The sequence below is a fragment of the Mustelus asterias genome, chromosome 3, assembly GCF_964213995.1.
Source record: "Mustelus asterias chromosome 3, sMusAst1.hap1.1, whole genome shotgun sequence".
Taxonomy (NCBI): Eukaryota; Metazoa; Chordata; class Chondrichthyes; order Carcharhiniformes; family Triakidae; genus Mustelus; species Mustelus asterias.
In genome coordinates this window covers 44,408,736-44,435,274 of record NC_135803.1, presented here as the reverse complement: position 1 = coordinate 44,435,274, position 26,539 = coordinate 44,408,736, and the positions used below count along the sequence as shown (strand labels likewise).

The 26,539-nt window shown below is 43.2% G+C and overlaps 1 protein-coding gene across 1 annotated transcript in view; it reads right to left on the bottom strand.

Moving 5' to 3' along the window:
• The window catches only part of LOC144491803 (spermatogenesis-associated protein 16-like), a 136,217-nt gene that overhangs the window by 89,753 nt on the left and 19,925 nt on the right, over window positions 1-26,539 (bottom strand). The window contains exons 4-6 of the mRNA XM_078210099.1: window positions 23,871-24,016; window positions 22,770-22,859; window positions 14,359-14,443 (exon numbers count right to left, since the gene is read on the bottom strand). Of these exons, the coding sequence (XP_078066225.1) occupies window positions 14,359-14,443; window positions 22,770-22,859; window positions 23,871-24,016 (321 nt within the window). The remainder of the gene's footprint in view (window positions 1-14,358; window positions 14,444-22,769; window positions 22,860-23,870; window positions 24,017-26,539) is intronic.

The following is a 26,539-nucleotide window of genomic DNA, read 5'->3' as shown; positions in this document are numbered from 1 at the left end:
GCAGGCCAGGAAACCAGGAGACCCTTGCTGAGTAGATGCAGGAGCAACCACAGGCTGCCCTATAGACGGGTTCCCCTCCAATCACCCTCTCACCACCATCCTTCCACACTACCAGGCTGAAAAAGGCATTTCTTAATTTAAAACTGAATAAGACATTTCTTAATTTATACTTGAAAAAGTTTAAACTTGGACAGAGTACATCCATCTTGAAGCACTTTCTCTCTTACTTACCTTCCAGCACAGCCTACTGTTCATTTCAAGCTGAAAGGTTTCTAATTGGCTCTCCAGCTCTGAGAGCCCACTTGCTGTACTTAATTGGACAGCAAACCTGTCTCCAGACCAACAGAGTTCCTGTGATCCTGATTGACAGTTCTGCTGGAGGAGGGGGACAGGCCCCAGGAGAAAATTCTGTCCCTTATTTATCTACATTGTGATGGTATTCAGCTTTTATGGAAGTTTTAAGCCTGGTCAGTAATTTGTAGAGAAGTTCTGTTTTATCTAGTTCAAGCCTTTTAAAAGCAGCACTCTAATTTCCATGTATACCAAATGATGGTTTCCTGTGGTTTCCAGTCTGCAGCTGAGCCTCCTAATTCACCTTTTAGTTTGCCATTACCTAGCCATGCTTTGTTTTCTGCCTCTCTTTGTCTTATATTGCCATGCTTCCATTCAACTTTCTCCAGCACCATGCCTTTTCTGATTCCTTTCCCAGGCTCTTCAGACTATTTTCTGTCCTGCTATCACCCCACAGTTGGTTCTGTCCTGAATAAGCCTGCAGCTGCCCTCTTGCTGGATTCTTGGTATTGTTTGTAATCCTCATTGTGCATTCACTGTCAGCTCTGTCAGAGTTGGAATCTAATCCATATTGATGCTCAGGTGCGAATGCGCCAATCAGCTCCTCATTCCTCATATCTTTTACTTCCTCTCCCCGTGCCTGCAAGTGTGGTCAATCACTACTCCAAACGATATTGCTATTCACTTCCATGTGAATAAAGTTTTCATCATAATGAAACCCTGGTGGATCTGTTGAATTCCTGACACTAATCAAAGTCAAAGTTTGGATGGCAGGATGGATGTATTTCAACTCATGAGATTGTTGGCAGATTTCACCGATCTGTACTGGAACATTTGTTTTGCCCCACTCATCTTAATGATTGAGATGTGAGCATGAGAAATATCATTAAAGTTTACTTTTACCATAACGGCCTTAAATTGGTTGAAATACAGTTGCAGCTCATTGGAGGAAATGTGAAACAACAGATTTTAGGTGGTAAAAATGCAAATACAATTTAAAGTGTAAAGAGAAAAATTGCATAAGACCTGAAAATGGGTTTGGATTCATGGTGTGTGATTAGCTCATGCCTGTTCATTGCGATGTGGAGATGCCGGCGTTGGACTGGGGTAAACACAGTAAGAAGTTTAACAACACCAGGTTAAAGTCCAACAGGTTTATTTGGTAGCAAAAGCCACACAGGCTTTTGTGGCTTTTGCTACCAAATAAACCTGTTGGACTTTAACCTGGTGTTGTTAAACTTCTTACTGTGTTCATTGCGATGCAGGAAGCACACAAACTTTATGCTGCCAACTAATTTTAATGGGAGTAGCATGCAACCTATTGCAAAGTGTGCTGTTGAGTGGCAGCATGCCTCAGGGGTCAAGTTCATGAGAGGTGAGCACCATTTAAAGCTAGCCAGTATTACTTAAAGCCAGTCTTCACTTATTAAATGGAGAGATACATTTTGACTGCAGCAGGTACTGGAAATGGCAGGGGAAGGCTGTCTGACCTGCCAGAGGAAAGCAGAAAGTGCATTCCAAGGCTTTCTGTTGAGTAGACAGGAAGAGATAGGATGTCCACCCACAATGGACCAGAAGGTCCACCAGACAGACACTGAGAAGGCAGAGAAAGCTGGTAGGCATTGCTGTCAATTCAAGCTCTCCAGTCCCAGAGATGCAGATGCAGTGCAGAAGTTTGCTGACATGTGATCAAGGTCAATGAATGTGTCTTCACATGCTCAATTCCTGAAAAAGGAACAACTCATCTCGCACAACACTTAATTTACCACCCCATCCTCACTTAACTACCAACATTCTCTGTCAAGCGTGACTCATACTTCACATTTATAGTGTCATGATGATGTGATGTGTAATATTAATGTTTAATTTCATTGGTTGGTCAAATATATGATGACCTTCCTCAAAAGGGATTTCTAAAGCAAGCAAAGACACAGACTTAAGTTGGCTGCTACAGCTGACCTGACACGTCAAGTTGATCAGTTTCTGGAAGTTTCCAATCTGGGTTATAATTAGGATTTATCAAGGCAAACCTTCTCTGGAATTTCACATCTGCTGATGTCAAGAATTGCTTTGAAGATGAACTGAAATTTGTAACTGGCTCTCACCATTTGCATTTCTATTAAGCTACCTTTCAGGCAGAGTCAGAGGGTGGTATTTTACCATTTTTAGCCTACATGCCGGGTGGGTGTGAAACTGGGAGAGTTCCAGATCCGACTTTTGGGCGTGTTTCTAGGCCCCCACATACACATTCTGGCTGAAAAATTCAGAGCGAGCCTGTTGCTAACTGCAGAAGCCTGTGGGTGGGCCTTAACATGTCCGAAAGCCTGCAGAGGGAGGTGGTGCGCATGTGCAGGCCTCTGATGCTGCATGTGCACATTAACAGTAGCAGGATTCTGACAGGCAAAGAGAGAGCTGTCAGGCCCCTGCTACTGCAGGCAGTCGGAAGCAGCTCTCCCCCTGCAATTGCAGGGACCTGCAGTCGTGGATGCAGCCCCGCCGCCCAGACCGATCGTGGATCCCTGCCCTTCCCCACCAATTGCACCCCCACTGCCCTCCCCCCACTGATGGCTGCAGAGTGGCAGCAGGCCCCCTCTCGTGCCCCCCACTGGCCCCTCCCCTAATGGCCTGCCCCCACTGGCCCCTACTCCCATTAGCCCCACCCCCATTGGCCCCCCGGCACTGCCCAGTGGGCATTGCCCAGGTGACCGGTGGACATTGTCTAAGTGCCAGACTGGCATTGTCCAGGTGCCAGGGTGGCACTGCCGGCCCTTGCCCTCCCCGGGGGCCCTCAATGGCCTCCGCTTCCACCGGCGAGACCAACTCGACTGCTCCCAGTTCATGGGGAGCATGGCTAATCCTCACCGGTGAGAACCTCTCCTGGCGAGGTCATAAAGGTAGGTGAGCCCGGATGATTGAGCGCTGGGCTCGCTAATGACATTGAAATGCTTATTTAAATAACTTTCAATAAATTAACCTGCCTGTCACCCATTTCCGGCGAGAGGCTGACTGCATCGGAAATCTTGCGCTCGCAAAATTGCGCTGGTCATGAAAACTGGCGCCAATCGCGCTAATCGCTTTATGCCCCACTTTATGACCATGTCACGCCCAAAGACAATGGCTATATGGGAGTTGATATGCTCTTCCTCGTTCATCACAGGGAAAAATGGTCTATTCTGAAGTGATGGATGGAATATTCACGACATTAATGACATAGGCCTAAACACAATAGCCAAGGTCCACATAAACATGCAAATCAAGAGCAGATGTAAGGCATTTGGCCCCTTCGGGTCTGCTCTGACATTCAAGAAGATCATGGCTGATCTGATTGTGGTCTCGGCTCCACATTCCTGCCAAGCATCTATCTACCTCTGTCTTAAAAATATTCAATGATTCTGCCTCCACCACTTTCTGCAGATGAAAGTTCCAAAGACTAATGACACTCAGAATAATGCACTCTTACCTCTCTCTTACCCTTTATATATCGAAAAAAAACTATTGAAATCTTATTTTATGTCACTGGCTAGCTTACCCTCATATTTAATCTTCTCCCTCTTATTGCGCTTTTAGATAGATGTCCTCTGTTAGTTTTTAAAGGCTTCCCAATCCCCGGCTTCCCACTAATCTTCGCCACATTATATGATTTTTCTAATGCCTTTCTGCTGTCCCTGACTTTCCTTGTCAGCCATGGTTGCCTCAACCTCCTCTTAGTATGCTTCCTCTTCCTTGGGATGATCTAAAAATAGTAGCTGAGGGTCGATGATCAGTCAATAATGTGAAACGGAGACCATATAAATAATGATGAGAACTTTGTATGCCAAAAATTATACTCAATACTTATTTTTCTAGCTGAGCATAGTAAGATCCAGCACTAGTCAGAGTGCGTGATGGATAAGCTATTGTTAATTTTTCTCCCGAAGACATTACATGTGAAACCACTGTCCCTACTCCATAAGGTAAAGCGTCGCAAGCAAGCAATAATGGTAGCTTTGGATTAAGATGAATCAATATTTCAGATTTCTGCAAAGCACCTTCGACATTCTTAAATGCTTTCTCACCTTCTGTTACCTGGTCCGATAACTGTTTCACACAAAGTAAATTATCCAATAGTTTCAGCAATGAAGTTAGGAAAACATTTGCCAGAATAATTTACTAATCCTAGAAAGGACCTCAATTGATTCAAGTGGGTTGGCCCACTAAAGGACAGGGGAGGGAATCCATGCATGGAGCCAGAGGAAATGGGCAAGGTATTAAATGAGTACTTTGCGTCAGTATTCACCAAAGAGAAGGAGTGGTAGATGATGAGTCTGGGGGAGGGTGTGTAGATAGTTTGGGTCATGTTGAGATCAAAAAGGAGGAGGTATTGGGGTTCTTGAGAAACATTAAGGTATCCAAGTCCCCAGGGCCTGATGGGGTATATCCCAGAATACTGAGAGAGGCAAGGGAGGAAATTGCCTTGAGAGAAATCTTTGTATTCTCACTGGCTACAGGGGAAGCCCCAGAGGATTGGAGAATAGCTAATGTTGTTCCTTTGTTTAAGAAGGGTAGCAAGGATAATCCAGGTTATTTTAGTCCGGTGAGCCTTACGTGAGTGGTAGGGAAATTATTGGAGAGGATTCTTCGAGACAGGATTTACTCCCACTTGGAAATAAATGGACGTATTAGTGAGAAGCAACATGGTTTTGTGAAGGGGAGGTAGTGTCTCACTAACTTGATCGAGGAAGTGACGAAGATGATTGATGAGGGTAGGGCAGTGGATGTTGTCTACATGGACTTCAGTAAGGCCTTTGACAAGGTCCATCATGGCAGAATGGTGCAGAAGGTGAGGTCTCATGGGATCAGAGATGAGCTGGCAAGATAGATACAGAACTGGCTCGGTCATAGAAGACACAGGGTAGCAGTGGAAGGGTGTGTTTCTGAATGGAGGGCTGTGACAAGTGGCACTCCTCAGGAATCAGTGCCTGGACCTTTGCTGTTTGTAATATATACAGTGGAGCCCCGTTTTAACGTGATGGTTGGGGTCCATAAAATGTGATCGCGAATGTTATCGGGGTCGCGCTAAATCGGGGTCGCGCTAATTCACTAAACCGGAAATAGTTTTTAAAAAAGGGTCCGTCGCGCGATCGCGTAATATCCAATTTCGCGCTAAATTGGGGCGCGTAAAATCGGGGCTCCACTGTATATAAATGATTTGGAGGAAAATGTAGCTGGTTTTATTATTAAGTTTGCGGACGACACAAAAGTTGGCAGAATTGCAGATAGCGATGAGGACCGTCAGAGGATACAGTAGGATATAGATAGGAGCGGAGAGATGGTAGATGGAGTTTAATCCGGACAAATGTGAGATAATGCATTTTGGAAGGTCTAATACAGATAGGAAATATACAGTAAATGGCAGAACCCTTAAGAGTATTTATAGGCAGAGGGATCTGGATGTAGAGGTACACAGGTCACTGGAAGTGGCAACGCAGCTGGAGAAGTTAGTCAAGAAGGCATACAGCATCTTTCTCTTCATCAGCCAGGGCTGAGTTTAAAAATTGGCAAGTCATGTTGCAGCTTTATAGAACCTTAGTTAGGTCGCACTTGGAAGATAGTGTTCAATTCTGACTGCCACACTACCAGAAGGAGGAGATGTGGGGGCTTTGGAGAGGGTACAGAAAATATTTACCAGGATGTTGACTGGTATAGAGGGCATTAGCTCAGAGGAGAGATTGGAGAAACTTGGTTTGTTCTAAACTGGAACGACGGAGGTTGAGGGGCGACCTGATAGAAGTCTAAAAGATTATGAGGGGCATAGACAGAGTGGATAGTCAGAAGCTTTTTCCCAGGGTGGCAGAGTCAATTACTGGGGGGCATAGGTTTAAGGTGCGAGGGGCAAGGTTTAAAGGAGATGTACGAGGAAAGTTTTTACACAGAGGTGATGGGTGCCTGGAACTCGCTTCTGGGGGAGGTAGATACAATAGTGACTTTTAAGGGGTGTCTTGACAAATGCATGAATAGATTGGGAATAGAGGGATATGATCCCCAGAAGAGTAGGGGGTTTTAGTTCAGTCGGGCAGCATGGTCGATGCAGGCTTGAAGGGCCGAAGGGCCTGTTCCTGTGCTGTAATTTTCTTTGTTCTTTGCATCACATTCGTCAGACATGTTGCTTCTAAAATAGTTACCATCTTGTTAGATGCTTTCTGGAAGCCTTGACTATCAATGATGTGACCTAAATACTGGACGGACGTCTGGGAAAAGTCACATGTTTCTTTCTAGATATGTAGAGCATGTGTTGAAGACATTCCAATGTTGCATCTAAATTATTCAATTGCTCTTGTTCACTGGATCTTGTAATTAGAATATCAACCAGGTGACATTGTATACCAGAGAGACCACTTAACATCTGATCCATTGACCTTTGGAATAGGGCTGGTGCGGATGTTATTCCAAAAGGCAATCTTTTACAATGAAAAGGACCTTTATGAGCTACAATGGTAAGCAATGGTTGAGATTCAGCGGCTACATTCATCTGTAAATCTGCTTATGAAAGATCAAGCTTGCTGAATTTCTGTCCACCTGATAACCCAGCAAATAAATCTTCAATTAAAGGATGTGGATATTGATCTGCATACAACACCAGATTTATGGTTGTTTTAAAATCACCACAAATATGAATGGGAGTAGCCCAGTTATTCATTGTAACCGGCTCTAACATGCCATTGTTAACAAGTCGTACTAATTCTTCTTCGACATTGGGATGAATTGCATATGGCACTGCTCTTGCTTTGAGACTTTTTGGTTGACTATTAGTCTTTATCTTGAGTTTCACTTAAACTCCCTTCATTAAGCCAAATCTCTCTTCGAATACACTCTTGTATTTATCCTGTAGGTCTGTTTTGACATCAACCAACATGTTGACAGCACTCAAGTTAAGCTTTAACTCCTCCAACTATGATCTCCCAAAAAGAGCTGGAAAATTACCAAGGATCATATGGAGAGGCAACTCCGCTATTTGTCCATTCAACTCTACGTTGTCCATGATGTATGCTTTTAATGGTGCAATCTCTTCCTTGCATGCCTTTAAAATCACATCAGCTAGTTTTGAAGGAAGGTGCTTCAGCTTTAGTTGGCATGTAGTCTCAGGAATTAAAGATACAGCAGCCTCCACCCTAATAGGTTGTCCACTTGACTTCGGAATCACTCAGAATTTATATGATTCACCCTGTGTGGATAGGATGTTCAGTTGGGACTCATATTTCTGGATATTCTCTTCTTCAGTCATAATTCTTTTCTTCCATGTTGAAAGTTATTTTTGTAGAATGCAACTTGTTCTTTGTCTTGAAGGTTCCCAGATTCTTCTTCTGAACATTCTTCTCAGAGGAAGCTCCTTCTATCCAAACAAGCTTTTGCAATGTGATCCATTTTTGCCACAATTCTTGCATTGACTATCCTTGCCCCAGCAAGGATAGTCAATGCAAGAATTGGCACATCAGTGACATGCTTGTTGCTGTTTTGACTTCTTATGGGCAGTTTCCAACTTGTAGGTTTTCATTCCTACATCAAATTGTGAAGCCTCTTTCGCAGCTAGTTCCATTGACACTGCAATTTCTATTGCTACCTTTAAAGTCAAAGCATGTTCAGTAAGCAATCTTTTTTGGATAGTCTCATTTTGGAGATCACAAACTAGACGATCTCCAAGATAATCTTCTAATGACTCCGAAAACTCATAATGTTGTGCCAGCCTTTTTAAGGTTACCACAAATTGAGCCATGGTTACACCTTCCACTTGATTCCTTTGGTGGAACCTGAACTGTTCCACGGCGATCAATGGCTTTAGAGAGTAATGCTCTTCAAGGATCTTTGTCAAGTCATTGTAAGTTTTGGTTCCTGGCTTTTCTGGATGATTCAAGTTCCGGAGCAAATTAAAGATTTTACATTGTATTGTACTGAGAAAAGCTGATATGAGCAGTTCATTTGCATTTTTTTCACCTTTACAAAGTACTGAAAATGCTCCGCATAGGAACTCCATGATTCATTTTCTTCAATAAATGGCTCTATGGATCCTAATTGACTTGTTATTTCACTTGCAGAACTAGTGACTTGAGACTGCCCAGTATATTTTTTTTACTGTCTTCTCAGTACTCCCTTTATTTCCCTGGAGACCATTGATGATTTTTGTTTTCAAATGACTCTAGCCATATAGCAATGCATCCACTCCTTTCAAATATACGAGATGCTGCCTTGTTGCCAATTTTCTTTTTGAGCAATATTCTAACTATGTTAGGGGTTGTGGGTTTTAAACAAAAAGAAAAGTTATAGTTTGCACAAAAACAGAAAATGCTGGAAAATCTCAGCAGCTCTGACAGCATCTGTGGAGAGAGAATACAGCCAACATTTCGAGTCTGGATGACCCTTCATCAAAGCTGTAGTTTGCACATGTAGATTCAAACTAATATACAACAAGTTTATTGAAAGAGATGTTCTCTGTGAAGTACAGAGTACAAACTGAAAGTAAAATAGCAGCCTGTGGCAACACCCTAACAACATCACCATCAAACCATGTGATCAGGTCTTAAAGCAACCATTCATAAGAACATAAGAACATAAGAAATAGGAGCAGGAGTAGGCCATCTGGCCCTTCGAGCCTGCCCCGTCATTCAACAAGATCATGGCTGATCTGAAGCGAATCAGTTCCACTTACCCACCTGCTCCCCATATCCCCTAATTCCCTTATCGATCAGAAAACTATCTACCCGTGATTTAAACATATTCAACGAGGAAGCCTCCACCACTTCAATGGGCAGAGAATTCCAGAGATTCACTACCCTCTGAGAGAAGAAGTTCCCCCTCAACTCTGTTCTGAACCGGCCCCCCCTTATTTTGAGGCTGTGCCCTCTAATTCTGGTTTCCCTTCTAAGTGGAAAGAATCTCTCCACCTCTACCCTATCCAGCCCCTTCATTATCTTATATGTCTCTATAAGATCACCCCTCATCCTTCTAAACTCCAACGAGTACAGACCCAATCTGTTTAATCTCTCCTCATAAGCTACACCCCTCATCTCCGGTATCAACCTGGTGAACCTTCTCTGCACTCCCTCCAAGGCCAATATATCCTTTCGCAAATAAGGGGACCAAAACTGCACACAGTACTCCAGTTGCGGCCTCACCAGTGCCTTGTACAGTTGCAGCAAGACCTCCCTGCTTTTATATTCTATCCCCCTCGCGATAAAGGCCAACATTCCATTCGCCTTCTTGATCACCTGCTGCACCTGCAGACTGAGTTTTTGCGATTCGTGCACAAGGACCCCCAGGTCCCTCTGCACAGTCACACGATGTAATTTTTCTCCATTTAAATAATATTCCAATTTACTATTATTTCTTCCAAAGTGGATAACCTCACATTTGCTAACGTTATATTCCATCTGCCAGATCCTCGCCCACTTGCTCAGCCTATCCAAATCTCTCTTCAACCCTTTTAATTATATAACAGCAGACAGAATAGGTTGAGGGTTTTCAAGGAATCACTCAAATTTTATTCAGTCTGCTCTCAAACAGGAGGGCACCACTGGAAGTGGTGTAGCACTATATGAATGGCATAAATTCACCTTTCTCAGGATATCTATCTTCCTCACCACCACATTTAACCAATATCAATCATGGTTCCAGAAAGCCAGTTCAACAAGTTACACCGGCAGCAACCAAAACTTCAGGATCCTTATCGCCTTGATCTCCCAGATGTCACAGACTACAAGTATTCCAAGAAATCCCACATGAGCAATAGCAGCCTACTATCAACTCTTCTGAAGCCACTGGGGGCTAGTATGGTTGGTGAACTTCATTAGTAAAAGTACTATAGGTTGATCACTGGATGACAAAATAATTCCTCCAATATTAATTTTAAAATTAAAGTCTTTCCCTTTGTTACATTTGGGATTTAGTTCTATAGTTCACTTTCATTAGTCTGCAAGGTTAGTCTGTATTGTCAGAATATCATTGATACATAGGTTACATGAAAAATCTGAATCTTTCTTAATGAAGAATCAATGGAGTAATAGAGAACGTAAGAAGCTTTCTGTCGCTTTTTAGGTAAGGGATTGAGGAGATAATTGAAAACAATGCTCCAATCAACTGTTGCTTGATATGTTCTGCTCTCCTTGTAGTCTTCATCCCCTTAATTCATTCCTTCCTGTATTGATGATACCTCTTTTCATTTGTATGCTTCCTCCAACTCTAATCCTCTTTGCAATGAAAGGTTGTAGTGTGCGGCATACTGCACAGTGATGTGGGTCACATTAGCTGGGTTATATTGTAAAGAGCCTCCAGGTTGATTGAGGCTCCTGAACCTGTATTTCAAAATATCAATGGTGTGTTTTGATTTTGCTGGTAGTCCCATGGCTTTGATTGTGTTGTTCAGGTATGGTGAGAAAACAGAGGGGTGTCATCAGCTACATGTGCAGCGAAACAAAAACAAAAAATGCTGTAAAATCTAAGCAGGTCTGATAGCATCTGTTGAGAGAGAATAGAGCCCACACTTCGAGTCTGGCTGACCCTTTGTCAGAGCTCTGCTAAGTTATCCAGAAAGCTGCCATGATGTCTTAATTCTGCATCAGTTAAGTCTCCTACCTTTCAAGCTCCTAGCAGACTCAATGGATGACTCCTTGGAGATGAAGGATACCCTCGAAGAATGTGGCTGAAAACTGTGAAAAGCCCTACCACAGATACATAGAAAAAGTACAACAAAAGCTACATGAGAATGTATAATTGAGCAAGCAAAGGACTTGAATAGATTAAGGGATGGCCTTTAGTATGCAGCAGTAAAAGTATTCTGAATGATAGTGGTGTGTTGTGCCTTGATTGCACTGTTTGGAGTACAAGGAAGAGGAGGAGCAACAGGAGGAGGTACCCAATATGGCCAGAGTCCATACAGCCACACAGAGCTCCCAGAGAAGCCTGTGAGACAGACACGTTTCGGTTAAACTAATACTAAACAATGCTGAACATAATACACCCACCCCGTCTGTTCCTTCCAAACACAATCCATTCTCACAATCATTAATCTTCCATTTCACTGACAACTACTGGTTGTCTTCTATTCCAGTCATACTATTTACCCCAAAGCTGATACAAAATTCGGCAGGTGTGAGGCAACAATGGAAATAACTCGATAATACAGAACTGAAATAAAGTTTACAATGCCAAAACATTTACAATGAATTTGATACTAAGACGCTCCATGGGGGCTCCACCAACGACTGCCCCACTTGCAGCTGTTCAGGGGCAGACCCTGCCATCAGGACAGACGTCAGCATGTGGGGGGGTTCTGACTAAACAGCGTAGACAGAAAGAGGGGGAAGGAATGGGAACACCTCAAAAATAGTACCCACTTCCCGGTGCCCTTTCCTAGCTTCTCCCTCATGGGCCATCCATTCTTCCCTGCTAGCCAGGAACTGATGTGCAGTTTGTTACACTTCAGTGGGTACTAAATGACTAATGTGAGGCCTTCCTCCATCCTGTTTAAATTGATAGACAGATTATGAAGGCCACTGAAAAGAACCAGCATACACTCAGGTGCCTGCCATTTCTGATGCTCCATACAGGTGGCTATTCTTACAATGGAGATAGACATCAGTGCAAAGGCGTGAGATGACATGGCATTGGTGCTAGAGACCCACTCCTCCGATTTCTCTCCAACGAGGACACGCCACTGCTGTTTCTATCTCCAGATGGAGGGTGTGCATGAGCCACATAATGGTGCTTCCTCAAGGACTGCTCAACCCACTCTTACACCATCTTTTGCATTATTTTTGAAGGAGATGAAAGGCATGAATTAGAACTGACAAGGGGAAAGGGTTCAAAGTTATAATTTTGCAGGTGATCATATTTCAGCTACACGTGACACCAAATCAATATGAATTATTGTTTTGTTCCATTAGGCAGTGTGACATGCAGTTCTGTCATCAAGTATCTGGGAGACAACATCTCTCCATCTTCAATTGCCATTCACTCTGACAATCTGTTGATTTCTAATACATTATCCTCCAGAGTTGTCAGGCGGAGTATTACTGGAAGGAACCCCACCATGTTGCTTTCCTGTTTCTCCCTGCTCTTCTGCGATTTCTTCTCCTGCAAATAGAGAGTTATGAGTGTAAGAAATGGTTTGTGATGAGAGGATGGAGGGTGACTGTGAAGGATGTGTGTGGTATGGCATTAAGACGAAAGTAGGGTGGCTGTTCAAATGGGGATGTGAGGAGGTGCCTTGAGAAAGAAATGAGGAGAGCAGCAACTTGTGTTGGTCTATGGGGTGCTGTGTAGATGAAGGTTAATGAAGTCAGAGTGAGGAGCTTGGTACTTGAATGTGGCCACTCACCTTTCCTGCTCTAATGAGGTCACTGAACCTCTTGTGGTACTCTCTCCACAACCAAAGGACCACACTCCTGCTGCTTAAGTCTTTAGCTTCTTTTTGGAAACTGTCTGTGTGGAGTTTGCATGTTCTCCCCCTGTCTGCATAGGTTTTCTCTGGATGCTCTGGTTTCCTCGCACAGTCCAAAGATGTGCAGGTGAGGTGGATTGGCCATGGTAAATTGCCTCTTAAGTGTCCACAGGTGTCTGGGTTAGTGGGATTAGCAGTGCAAATATATGGGGTTACAGGGATAGGGCCTGGGTAATATGCTCTGTCAAGAGTTGGTGCAGACTCAATGCGCCGAATGGTCTCCTTCTGTACTGTAGGGATTCAATGATTCTGTGAATTAAAAAACCACTCCACTAACTTTCAGGTTCCCAATCTGCTGTGGGGCTCCCTCAGTTGAGCGAATCCATATGTTAAAATTCTACACCAGGAATCCAAGATTGAATTCTTCAAATATTAAGTTCAGCACAACTATCCAGTGCCATAAGGATGTACGTTGATATGATTTTTTTTCTTATGACAGAGGTAAGATTAAAACAAACTGCAGAGTCAGTGTGCACTGGGTGTTTGAGCTGTGACTGCATTAAACTTTACCAGAAATGGAACTCACTGAGCTGTCGTGAATAGTCCGATGGTCTAAGGCTTCTTTCTTGCTGCTTATGAGCTTCAAGCATCTGAAACTGAGAGATTGAAAACCCAACACTTTTCTCTGCTGCCTGTGAGAACCGCAAACGTTGGTGGTTGAAAATAAGTCCATCAAGAACATTACCGGTGCAAACGTTGGCCCCTTAACTTTTTGCCTGAAAAGGCATCTCAGAAATTCCACTTTCACATGAGTATATCCAGTAATTGAATTTGTGTCCTTGAGTTCTGTTGTACTTACGACCAAATCCCTATTCCTGAGACTAATCAGGCAGGTCTTTCCTGTGAGCTTTGGGACCCCAAAGATGAGACCAAATAGGGACTACTGAGCCCACACTTGCTGGGACCCAGATTGAAGGAGTTATTTTCCTGAAAGTGGACGCCTAATTGGCCACCTCCGCACTCACAGTCCTATTAGGGATGGTGGGAAGGCTCCCAGTGCTGCTTGTCCAAAATCAAGACTGGCAGCTCTAGAGCCTTGGCTGTCCACTGGGAGAGATGGACAATAGATCTTGAGGACACCTTGTACTGGAGACACCCTCAGAGATATAAATTCAAACTATAAATTCAGAGAGGCCAAGAAAGTAGGTCCCTGGAAGTGGAGGGTAAATCCCCGATAGCTGTGTTTGAGTTGCTAGTGCAGTCTTTGTTGCCAGAATATCTCTCTTTGGGGGATGTTACCTTCAACTCCAATGGCCTCCCCATGTAGAGGACAGCAGTTCCACTCTCCACAAAATACCAGCAAGCCAGAAAACCCACCCCTAACTGTGGCATTATTTGAATTGGTTGCCCATCTTCACTTAGCAGACAACTGATCTTGCCTCTGGAAAACCCAGCTATTTTCTCCCTCCACCTCCAAGCCCCTCCACCCCAGGGTTGGGAAAATTCATTCCACAACAGACTCTGCTCCCTGCCAATATACAATTTGAATTTGGTCATACTTTTTATACTGTGGCTCATGAATATACTTTGTAACAATTTCTCGATCTTGTATTTTCATAACAATTTAGGTCATTCCTCTTCCATTAATCAATTCTTACCTGCCAATAAAGCTTGACGTGCTTGCTGATGTTCTGCTCCTTTGCTCCATGCAGCCAATAAATGTAATCAGCAATCATAGCACTTCTAATGATTAAAACAGAATGTACAAAAAATGCTATACTTAGTACTCAAACCTGCAAGACTACAAACTTTCCACTGCTGTTTTGGGGTATTGTGCTTTGTGAAGAGTGTTTAACCTTTGCTTGCTATATTCTAAATTGACAATAGCCCAAAGTTTCATATTTCTCTGTCAATATATGCAATTGTGAACATACCACAAATTATGAATTTTTCAAATAATTAAAATAATAGCCAATAAAATTGCATTATTACTCGGTCACCTGGTAATGTTGAATAGGGCTATTACCATTCCACCACCCACCCCCCACCCACCCACCCACCTCCACTGTGTCTGAAAATTAATGCCTAGGCACTGTTATTGGACCTCAGGTCTCAATTCAAGCTGCCATGAACAGCCATCTAGAGAAGAATAAACCAAGAACAGGCTGTTGCTAGTAACACAGCTAGTTGAGCTAGAGATTGGGAGATATGATGCTGTACACGTGCTGGTGGTGGTGCAGGAAGTTTATGGTTGGAGGTGCAAATAGGGTGGACAGCAGCATGATGTGTGTGTGGGGGGAGGAGAATAAGTCTGGTTTGTGGCACATTTTTTAAATGTGAGATTGGAAGGGACATTCCTGTTTCTCTTAACTTCGCATTTTGGTAAGTAAATTTCAAAATGATTCAACAGCAGACTGTTGCAAGGTCTGGTTTTACTTAGCACAGCCGTGCCATCATCAGCAGCTCAGGGCAAACCAATCTGGCAGTGGAGCTCTAAAACAAGCATTAAGCACCTTAACTGTATATGCAAAGGCCAAACGCTTGTTTCAGACATGTCTTGAATGCCTATTTTTTTCCTTCACTAAGATGGCACATCGTGATGGAAATGTGCATGAACTTCCAGCCGGCCACATTGTGGGTTTCGTAGGCCCGTTAATACACAAAAAAGGACACTGCTACAGTGAAATTTACAGGAAAATGTATTGAAGGTGATGGGCCTCCCAAAACAAAACTAAATGCCCAACGGGTGGAAAAGCGGGAGAAATTCCTGCCTGTCTTTTGGGTGTACTTACCACAATGAATCTCCGACACTCTGTGCAATGCAGAGTGCCTCTGAGAGATTCATGTCAAAAAGTGGTGGGTGGAGCCTATTCCCGCCCAGGAGGCCAGCAGCATAGTGTTGAGCGGGTACTGCGCATGTGCCAATCTGTCAGTGAGAAGATCGGCGCATGTGCACTGCACCCCCCCCCCCATTGCCAGCCTCTTGATTGCTGGCCTCCGATCACTGGCCTTCCCCGGAACCCCCTGATCGCTGGCCTTCCTGATCCACCCCCAACCGATTGCTGGCCTAACAGACAGTCCCGGGCCAGCCCCAATCTCCCCCTCAATGGCCAGCCCCAATGCCCCCATGATGACCAGGTCTGATCCACCCCGATGTCCAGCCCGACACTCCCCACCCCGATGACCAGGCCCAACCCCCTCCCCCCCCCCCCCATCGATGGCAAGCCCCGATCGTCTCCTTCCTCCCTCTCCAACCGATGCCACTTGCTGAGTGGCAGCAGGTTTCACCTCCAACCCCCAAACACCCCAGAATAGGCTTCACCCCACCCCCCAGCATGCTCCATTTCCTCTGACCCCACCCCACCCCACCCCCTTGGCACTGCCCGGTGCCTGGTGGGCAGTGCCAATATGCCCCTTGCACAGTGTCAGGGTGCCAAGCTGGCACTACCCAAGGGGCATCCCCACCTTGTCCCTGACCACCCAGGGGTGTGTCAATGGCCTCTGTCCCCACCAGCAGGGTGAGTCCGCCTGTTTCCCATTAGTGGGGAACAGTTGTAAACCTCACTGGTAGGAACCACTCCCGGCAGGGGGGAGGTGCTAGTGAGCTCGGAGAATACCGTCCTGCGCCTGCTAATCATATGGAAATTGTAATTTAAAAATCTAAAAAAAGTGGCTGCGAGACTCGTGAAAGGCTATTGTCTCCCAGCCCGCTGCACTACGCGAGCAGTGCAGCAGGCAGAGAAAAACCCGGCCATGGTGTTTGAACAAACATGATAATGGAATTTCTCATCCTGTTCTCTAACCCTGGCACAAACACACATCCTTCTAATCATGAAATTTAGCTTTTGACTTTTTCAGCTTATCATGTTGTGACCCAATGCTAATCATTCACAAAATACCAGTATGCACTCATTTTTTAAGAACTAACTTTTAGTCTCTTATAGTAAACTCACAGAACAAGTTTAATGATGCTGCAAGTAGTTTTAGCTTTGCACCAAAATTAAGCTTGCATGGACCTTGGCTTGGCAGCAGTTCAGGAACTTCTCTCCAATTGTTCTCATAATACTTTGAGAATTTTACCAAAACAGCATCAAACGTGACTTCTGGTTGGGCCTCTTGTAGGCCCCAAAATTAAAGGGATATAAAAAATAACTTAAGACAGCTGCCCAAATATTCTGTGTGAATTGTGAACAAATAAATCTTTTGGCTAATAAGGGACTTAAAGGTGCCACCTCACAGCAACAAAACACTGTTCCAATCTTTCATCATAAGCTGAAAAAGTCAAAAGCTAAATTTCATGGATAGCGGCCTGTCTGAATATAAAAATGACCCTATCTTCAAAATTTGCTTCAGGGTTAACAACCTTTGCAAGTTGTGTAAATGAAATGTGAAATTTCAAAGTGAGTCCGAAGTGAAGCAAAGTGAGAATTCTCTCCCTTATTGGGATCTAACTGGATTTAGCTTACACTTGAAAATGCAGCATTATTCAATAGTGAAACCACTTCAGACCAAATGCTGTATTTCTAGTGAAAATGCCTGTCTACTGTTAATCCCCCCCATCCCCCACAGATAGATTTGCTTATTTTACATCTCTTAACAGTTCAAAGGTATGCAAAACAGAATTATCTTTGTTACCCTGTTTTGGATTGTTTTCTTTACCTGCATTTATTTTGTAAGTATAGTGACCATACCAGTGCTTGAAAGTGTCATTATGATTTCTATTTCATGGATCGACTTGATTATATTTAACCTAAATTGCTGTTGTGCATTGGCAATACCATCAATAGTTTACATTTTTAGTGCTAATATAATTTCAAAAAGCTAGTGAACATTGTTATAAAGCCGTGCCTTATACTGAAAATTACTTTATTCAGTTATTGGGATGAAACCACTGGCTGAATTTTTAGAAGACTGAACAAAAGGTATTTAAAAAAATAACTTAAACAGCAGCTTCTAAGGTGGCTGAATATTTGCATTACCACCCAGGCCCCAGTGTCAAGCCGTCTAGAAGAATTATCAGGGGAATGTGAACTATTCATTGCATTCGCAAAACAAAGAAAAAAATCATCCGTTCACATCTTTAAATCATCCCGTTGCAGAACTTGTAAAACTAGTTGAACCCAGTCTGAAATTGTCCAAGGCATCCATCTACCGAATCCATATACAACTAACTTTGCTGAACCTCCAAACTACATAGCCTGTCCTCCTACTTTGTAACTTACTTGTGTACGCATATGTGATCTGTTGAATGCATATGTATATGAAACTTGGAGCATTTTTATTATTTCCATTTGGATAGGTATAAAGTACAATAAATACTATTTTCTTTCCTTTTAATAAACTTGCAAGGAAACCTGTCTGTGGCTTTTAAAGTCACAGTACTTAGACAGTTAAACATTCACTGAATTAGTAAGCGCGTTTTTTTAAACCAGTTGCGGTCAAATGAGATTTGAAAAGAGAACCAGCCCCTTCCAAGGACCAAAATACGGGCAATTTTTTCTCTTTCTTCTCCCATATACCAACTGCTCCTTTCTGTGAAAAATCACAGAAATATAACCAAAAACCAAACAAAATTCCCACTGACGTTAAAACAAGTTGGGATTTTCCCCACACACAGCAGGGGGGGCGATTCTCTCAGCTCGCAGCGCAGTGGGCCGGGAAGCTCAAGCAGAGACCATGTAGTGAGCTCTCTCCAGGGCGACATGGCTTCTGAGAGTCTCCAGGTGCTGGATTTCTGGCGCCATCAGCTCTGCGCAAAAAATCAGCATGGAGCTGTATAATTTATTTCAATTAGAATTTGCACCTTATTAGCAGGCCCGGGACTCAAATCTCCAGGCCCACTAGCCTCTTCCACCTCCCTCACTCCCACCAGGAGTGTTGCACTCCAATGGGGTTTACAACAGCCCCCAGGAGATTGGGACTGCGGGGGTGGGGGGGTGGAGGTCGAAGCTGGCCAGGGGGAGTGGTGGAGATTGGCCCGGACATGTTCGGGAGACCAGCGATTGGGTGGGGGGGGATGCAGAGCAAGCAATGCGGGGTCACTGGGTTGGCAGCACTCTGACGGATCAGCGAATGTGCAGTGGCCCATTCAGCACTTTGCTGCCGGCCTCTCCAGCAGTGCACAGTGTTTCTTTGTTTTGCGAATGCAATGAATAGTTCACATTCCTCTGATATTTCTTCTAGACACTGGGGCCTGGGTGGTAATGCAAATATTCAGCCACCTTAGAAGCTGCTGTTTAAATTATTTTTTTAAAATACCTTTTGTTCAGTCTTCTAAAAATTCAGCCAGTGGTTTCATCCCAATAACTGAATAAAGTAATTTTCAGTATAAATCATGGCTTTATAACAATGTTCACTAGCTTTTTGAAATTATATTAGCACTAAAAATGTAAACAGATTCATTTTGAAAATCCCGTTGAAAAAAACCAATGGGATTTATTCCGGCTTTAACATGAATTCGACACTTAGAATATTTTTGGGAGAATCCCACCCTGCATCTTACAACGTCACAACTGAGGAAACCAGTGCCAAGATGAAAAGTGAAAATAAATGTTTGTGATTTATTAAAACATTGAATAAATTCATTACATTTAGTGCATTTAGTATAATTAAAGTTGTATCAACAGATGTTTAATTGCAATTTGTGAATCTGCAAAAAAAGTGAAGCTTAATTTGAGTCAAAAGGACCGGTGTTAGAAAATGATGAGGACAAATGTCAATTCTAAAATGATGTGGAGACGCCGGCGTTGGACTGGGGTAAGCACAGCAAGAAGTCTCACAACACCAGGTTAAAGTCCAACAGGTTTATTTGGCAGTATTAGCTTTCGGAGCCTCAAGCTCCTTCTTCAGGTGAGTGAGGGACTTGTGTTCACAAACAGGACATATAAAGACACAAACTCAATTTACAAGATAATGGTTGGAATGCGAGTCTTTACAGGTAATCAAGTCTTAAAGGTACAGACAATGTGAGTGGAGAGAGGGTTAAGCACCGGTTAAAGAGATGGGTATTGTCTCCAGCTAGGACAGTTAGTGAGATTTTGCAAGCCCAGGCAAGTCGTGGGGGTTACAGATAGTGTGACATGAACCCAAGATCCCGGTTGAGGCCGTCCTCATGTGTACGGAACTTGGCGATCAATTTCTGCTCAGCAATTCTGCGTTGTCGTGTGTCATGAAGGCCGCCATGGAGAACGCTTACCTGAAGGTCAGAGGCTGAATGCCCGTGATTGCTGAAGTGTTCCCCGACTGGAAGGGAACACTCCTGCCTGGTGATTGTTGAGCGGTGTTCATTCATTCATTGTCGTAACGTCTGCATGGTCTCTCCAATGTACCATGCCTCGGGACATCCTTTCCTGCAGCGTATCAGGTAGACAATGTTGGCCAAGTCACAAGAGTACGTACCATGCACCTGGTGGATGGTGTTCTCACGTGAGATGATGGCATCTGTGTCGATGATCCAGCACGTCTTGCAGAGGTTGCTGTGGCAGGGTTGTGTGATGTCGTGGTCACTGTTCTCCTGAAGGCTGGGTAGTTTGCTGCGGACAATGGTCTGTTTGAGGTTGTGCGGTTGTTTGAAGGCAAGAAGTGGGGGTGTGGGGATGGCCTTGGCAAGATGTTCGTCTTCATCGATGACATGTTGAAGGCTCCGGAGAAAATGTCGTACTTCTCCACTTCAGGGAAGTACTGGACGACGAAGGGTACTCTGTCCGCTGTGTCCTGTGTTTGTCTTTTGAGGAGGTCGGTGCAGTTTTTCGCTGTGGCACGGCAGAACTGTTGATCGATGAGTCAAACGCCATATCCTGTTCTTATGAGGGCATCTTTCAGCGTCTGTAGGTGTCTGTTGTGAATCTCCTCATCTGAGCTGATCCTGTATATACGGAGGGCTTGTCCGTAGGGGATGGCTTCTTTAACGTGTTTAGGGTGGAAGCTGGAGAAGTGGAGCATCGTGAGGTTTCCGTGGGCTTGTGGTAAAATGAAATGCTAAGGTGACTGTTCTTGATGGAGATGCATGTGTCCAAGAATGCAACCGATTCCGGAGAGTAGTCCATGGTGAGTCTGATGGTGGCATGGAACTTGTTGATGTCATCATATAGTCGTTTCAATGATTGTTCACCATGAGTCCAGATGTCAATGGATGTCTCGGCACTCTACACCAGCATCCCCCACGACAACGGCATTGCTGCAACTGCCTCAGTACTCAACGCCGACAGCTGCCAATTTCCAGTTGCAATTCTACAACTCATCCGCTTCATCCTGGACCACAGTGTCTTCACCTTCAACAACCAGTTCCTCATCCAGACACACACAACAGCCATGGGGACCAAATTCGCACCTCAATATGCCAACATCTTCATGCACAGGTTCGAACAAGACCTCTTCACCACACAGGACCTTCAACCGATGCTATACACTAGATACATCGATGACATTTTCTTCCTTTGGAAGAACAATCATTGAAACAACTATATGATGACATCAACAAGTTCCATGCCACCATCAGACTCACCATGGACTACTCTCCGGAATCGGTTGCATTCTTGGACACACGCATCTCTATCAAGGACAGTCACCTCAGCACTTCACTTTACCGCAACCCCACGGATAGCCTCACGATGCTCATTTCGCCAGCTTCCATCCTAAACACGTTAAAGAAGCCATCCCCTACGAACAAGCCTTCTGTATACACAGGAACTGCTCAGATGAGGAGGATCGCAACAGACACCTCCAGATGCTGAAAGATGCCCTCATAAGAACAGGATATGGCGTTCGACTCATCGATCGACAGTTCCGATGTGCCACAGTGAAAAACCGCACCGACCTCCTCAGAAGACAAGCACGGGACACGGCGGACAGAGTACCCTTCGTCATCCAGTACTTCCCCGGAGCGGAGAAGCTACGACATCTTCTCCGGAGCCTTCAACATGTCATCAATGAAGACGAACATCTCGCCAAGGTCATCCCCACACCCCCACTTCTTGCCTTCAAACAACCGCACAACCTCAAACAGACCATTGTCCGCAGCAAACTACCCAGCCTTCAGGGGAACAGTGACCACGACATCACACAACCCTGCAAGACGTGCCGGAACATCGACACGGATGCCATCATCTCACGTGAGAACACCATCCACCATGTACACGGTACATACTCTTGCGACTCGGCCAACATTGTCTACCTGATACACTGCAGGAAAGGATGTCCCGAGGCATGGTACATTGGGGAGACCATGCAGATTCTACGACAATGAATGAATGAACACCGCTCAACAATTACCAGGCAAGAGTGTTCCCTTCCAGTCGGGGAACACTTCAGCAGTCACGGGCATTCAGCCTCTGATCTTCGGGTAAGCGTTCTCCAAGACGGCCTTCACGACACACGACAACACAGAATTGCTGAGCAGAAACTGATAGCCAAGTTCTGCACACATGAGGACGGCCTCAACTGGGATCTTGGGTTCATGTCACACTATCTGTAACCCCCATGACTTGTCTGGGCTTGCAAAATCTCAGTAACTGTCCTGGAGACAATACCCATCTCTTTAACCTGTGCTTAACCCTCTCTCCACTCACATTGTCTGTATCTTTAAGACTTGATTACCTGTAAAGACTCACATTCCAACCATTATCTTGTAAATTGAGTTTGTGTCTTTATATGCCCTGTTTGTGAACACAAGTCCTCACTCACCTGAAGAAGGAGCTTGAGGCTCCGAAAGCTAGTGCTGCCAAATAAACTTGTTGGACTTTAACCTGGTATTGTGAGACTTCTTACAATTGTAAAATGCACAAGGAAAGACTAGAATCGACTAAGTGCAACATGTGATTTTGAGGTTTCTGTGAGCAGAACAGAATGTCATTCAGTTTCTTGTTGGCTCTAATTACGGCAATCACAAAATGTTGACCATACATGCACCTCAGATACAAACCATCTGAAAATGTAAATGTTCTTTCATCAAAAGCTATATTGACAAGTTTAACCTTGTTCTATTCTGCTCAATACTAGATTAAAATTAGACTTATTTCAAGCCTTTACTCAAATACCTACCACTGTTTCACACTTCTCTAAGTTCTCTTACCTTGCAGCTTCAGCATATCGTTCCAAACAACGAAAGACTGTTGCTTGACGAAGGTGATTACGGAAGTTAATTGGATTCAGGAGTATACTCCTTAAAAAGTGCAAAAAATTATGCATTAGCCTGTTACAAAACTGACTAATGAACTATATATGGGTTTTACTAAGTCAGTGTACGTTTTGGCATATTGTAAAATATTTAAAAATTATTAGTGTTCCCACAGATTCCAATTGTGGATTCATCTAAGTCTGTAACTAAGTCTGCTTCTGATAAAGTATGAAGGAGTCACATAATTTACTGATACAGAAGCAGTAATCTTATTCTTCACTTAATTAATGTAGAAAATTCTAGTAGTGTTGTTTTCAATATGATTACTTTCTCTGGCATTATTTGACATTGAAGAAAACTTGAAAGTGAATAACATAGTGAAAGAGCAGCATGCATTTCTGCTTGTCTCAGAGTTTCTGCATTTTACTATTAAAAATTATTTGTATGATAAAGTTTAACCAACACTGATCACTCATACCCAACAACCAACTAGTGCAACAAGATAATAAGAAATGTGGAGGAAACTTCAAGTGCCAGCAGTGTGTATAACAATGATATGATGAATTTAAATATAAGATACCATTACACCTGAAATTCAGTAGACATGGTAGTACCAACTACGGGGTCCCAATTAGAAAGGCACCATTAAGCCGCAGTGGATATTTGATTCCTAAACGAGTAAACAATTCCATTCCACAACCCCTCCCCACACCCCCACCAGCCCCCACACCCTGCCAATTCACCAAGGGGTGAATTATGGAATGTTGCAGGAATACCACTATTCAAAGGTAAATGAGGTTGGATTCAGGAAATTTGTTAGGGTTTGCACCAGGTCATTATCACCAATGAAATTCTGGATTATCAACTTTTGGAGTAGATATGCAAAATAGTGGCAATCTAGGGAAATCAGAATTTTATCTGCAGGCCCAGGTATAAAGGTGTTCCAGCAGTTCTTTCAAGGACAAACTTCTTAGTCAAATTGCATAAAGCTCAAGCTCCAACTTCATGGCAAGACAGGAATAATTATATGAATCAATAACAACCAATAGAGTTTACCTGTGAGCATGATTAAGAGCTAGGTCTGGTCTTCTCATGCGCAGGTAGCAGGTTACAAGCTTAGTTTCGATAAAACTAGCAATACTTGAAATCTTTTCATAAGATGCATAAAATGGGTTTCCCAGAACAGCTCCTTTACTACAAAGCTATACAAAACAAAATAATATTCAGAGTTTATATTAGCAATTAATTATAAAATATGAAAGACTGTAATTTTTGATAATACTCGACTCTATAACACACATATGACCACTTAATCTTTTCTATTTAGATTCCCAAGCAGCAGAGTACAAATCAAAGTCATACTTAGGTTCAGTACTCTGTTCAATTCTGGTGACAAGAGTGTCAACAACAAAAATAGCTTCCATTTGGATAGCACCTTCAATGTAGTGACACCTCCTAAAGCTGCTTCACAGGAATCATTGTCAACAAAACCTTGGCATCAAGCCATAAAAAGAGATAGGTGAGCAAAAATTTGGTTAAAGAGTTAAGTTTTAAAGGAGAGGTGATAGTGATAGAGATGCAACAGGTTTAGGGTGGGAATTCTGGAGTTTAGGGATAAGACCACTGAAGAAGCAGCCACCACTGGTGCAGCAGAGAAAAACTGGAATGCGCAAGATGCCAGAATTAGAGGAGCACAACAATTTCATGGGGTGTTAGGGCTTTAGGAAGTTACACAGATTGGGTAGGGTAAGGGCATGAAGCGATTTAAAAACAACAAAGAGAATTTAAAAACCAAAATGTTGCTGGACTCGGAAGTGATGAGTGAACAAAACTTGGCACTAATTAGGATTTGGGCAGTAGAATTTCCGATGTGCTTGGAGTGCATGATGGGATTCTGGCCCTGTGCATTGGAATAGTTAAATCTAGAAATAAAAAAGGTAAGGTTGAAGGTTTCAGCAAAAGATGAACTGAGACAGGAGCGTAAACATGTGATTTTATGGAGATGGATGCAGGCAGTCTTGTTGAAATAGAGGAAGCAAGGTCAGAAGCTCAGCTCAGGATCAAACAGGATTCCAGGGTTGCAAATGGTTCAGCCTCAGACTTTGGCCACGACAAGATGAAGCTGGCTAAGGACTGGAGCTTAAGGCAGGGACCGAAGACAATGGCTTCACTCTTCCGAATATTTAATTGGAGGATATTTATGATCATCCAATACAGGTTTGCAGTGTGATAAATCAGGCAATGGAAGGACATGGAAGCAGTATACAGATAAAATAGAATACTGATTTTCTATATACTGCATACAAGCTGGAAAAATCTTGGGATTTTTAGCATTGAAAGGAGGTGATTGAAAGGAGACAATAATAAACTCTGGCAAAGAGGGTTAACTATGAATAAGGAGAGCATAACAAAGATTCAAGTTTAAGAAATGAATTTGGGGGAAAAGAGGAATCTGCACTTGGAGCCAGACTGGAATACATCATTAAATGTCTTAAAATAATGAACATTAATGTTGGGAGCTTTATGAATGAAGTCAATAATCTGGAGCCATCTGCTGGTGACAAGGTTTATGATATAGAAATTTAAAGTATTATAGGTGATTCGAGAAAGAAGAAGTGATGTACCTTTAAAATCACAATAGAGTTATAAATTTATATTACTGGTTAAGAAATGCAATAAGACATAAGAAAACCTGTTCGCTGAAAAGGAGGTAATACAAGGAATACGGGTATAAAATAAGACATTCTTCAAGTATTAAATCTTCAGGTTTAGTGCCAGATAGTAGCTTAAGAATAGAACAAAGACTATCTCAAAAAAACTCAGGTGGGAAAACACACAAATAGACAATATTTGGATTGTTGGAAAAATGAAAAGGATTTTTATAAGCATATCCAGAGGAAACAGAGTCAAGGAAGCAATAAGACATTTTACAGTCTTCACCCATGAGGATACTTTTGGTTGACCAGGAAATTATGGATACCCTGAACAATTTATTTGTATTGATGATCGCAGCATAAGCTACTTATTCTCACCTGAAAGTACAAGTTGATTTTTCTGGGAAATTAAAACATTTTGATGATAATAATAATTCATAATGATGTGATTGATACATTCCAAGTACTTTTTTTACGAGATTACAACTCTAGACTGCCCAAGGTCTTTCCACCATCTAAAAGACACAAATCAGGAGCATGATGGAATTCTCTCCACTTGCCTGGACAGTGCAGCACCAACAACACTCAGAATGCTTAATGCTATCCAGACAAAGCAGTTCACTTGAAACATTCACATCCTCCACCACTGCCCTTCCATGGCTGCAGTATCTATCACTTATAGCAATTTGTCAAGTTAACTTCAGAAGTACCTGTCAAACCTGCGACCTCTACCACCTAAAAGGCCAAGGGTAGCAAGCACATGGGAACACCATCAACAGTAAGTTCCCTTTCAGGTCAGGCACCATCCTAACTGGAAATATATTGCTGCTCCTTCATTCCTGCTGGGTCAAAACTCCCTGGAACTCCCTTCCTAACAGCACAGTTGATGTACCAACACAAAGGACTGCAGCGTTCAAGAGGATGTCTGACTACTACCTTCTCAAGGGCATTTAGGGTAGGGTAACAAATACCCAAACACCCTCGTGTACTTCTCTTCAATTATTTGAACCAGAAAATTGATGGCCACCTGTTAACTGCCATTGGGCACAGGAACAACAAGACATTCAGCCA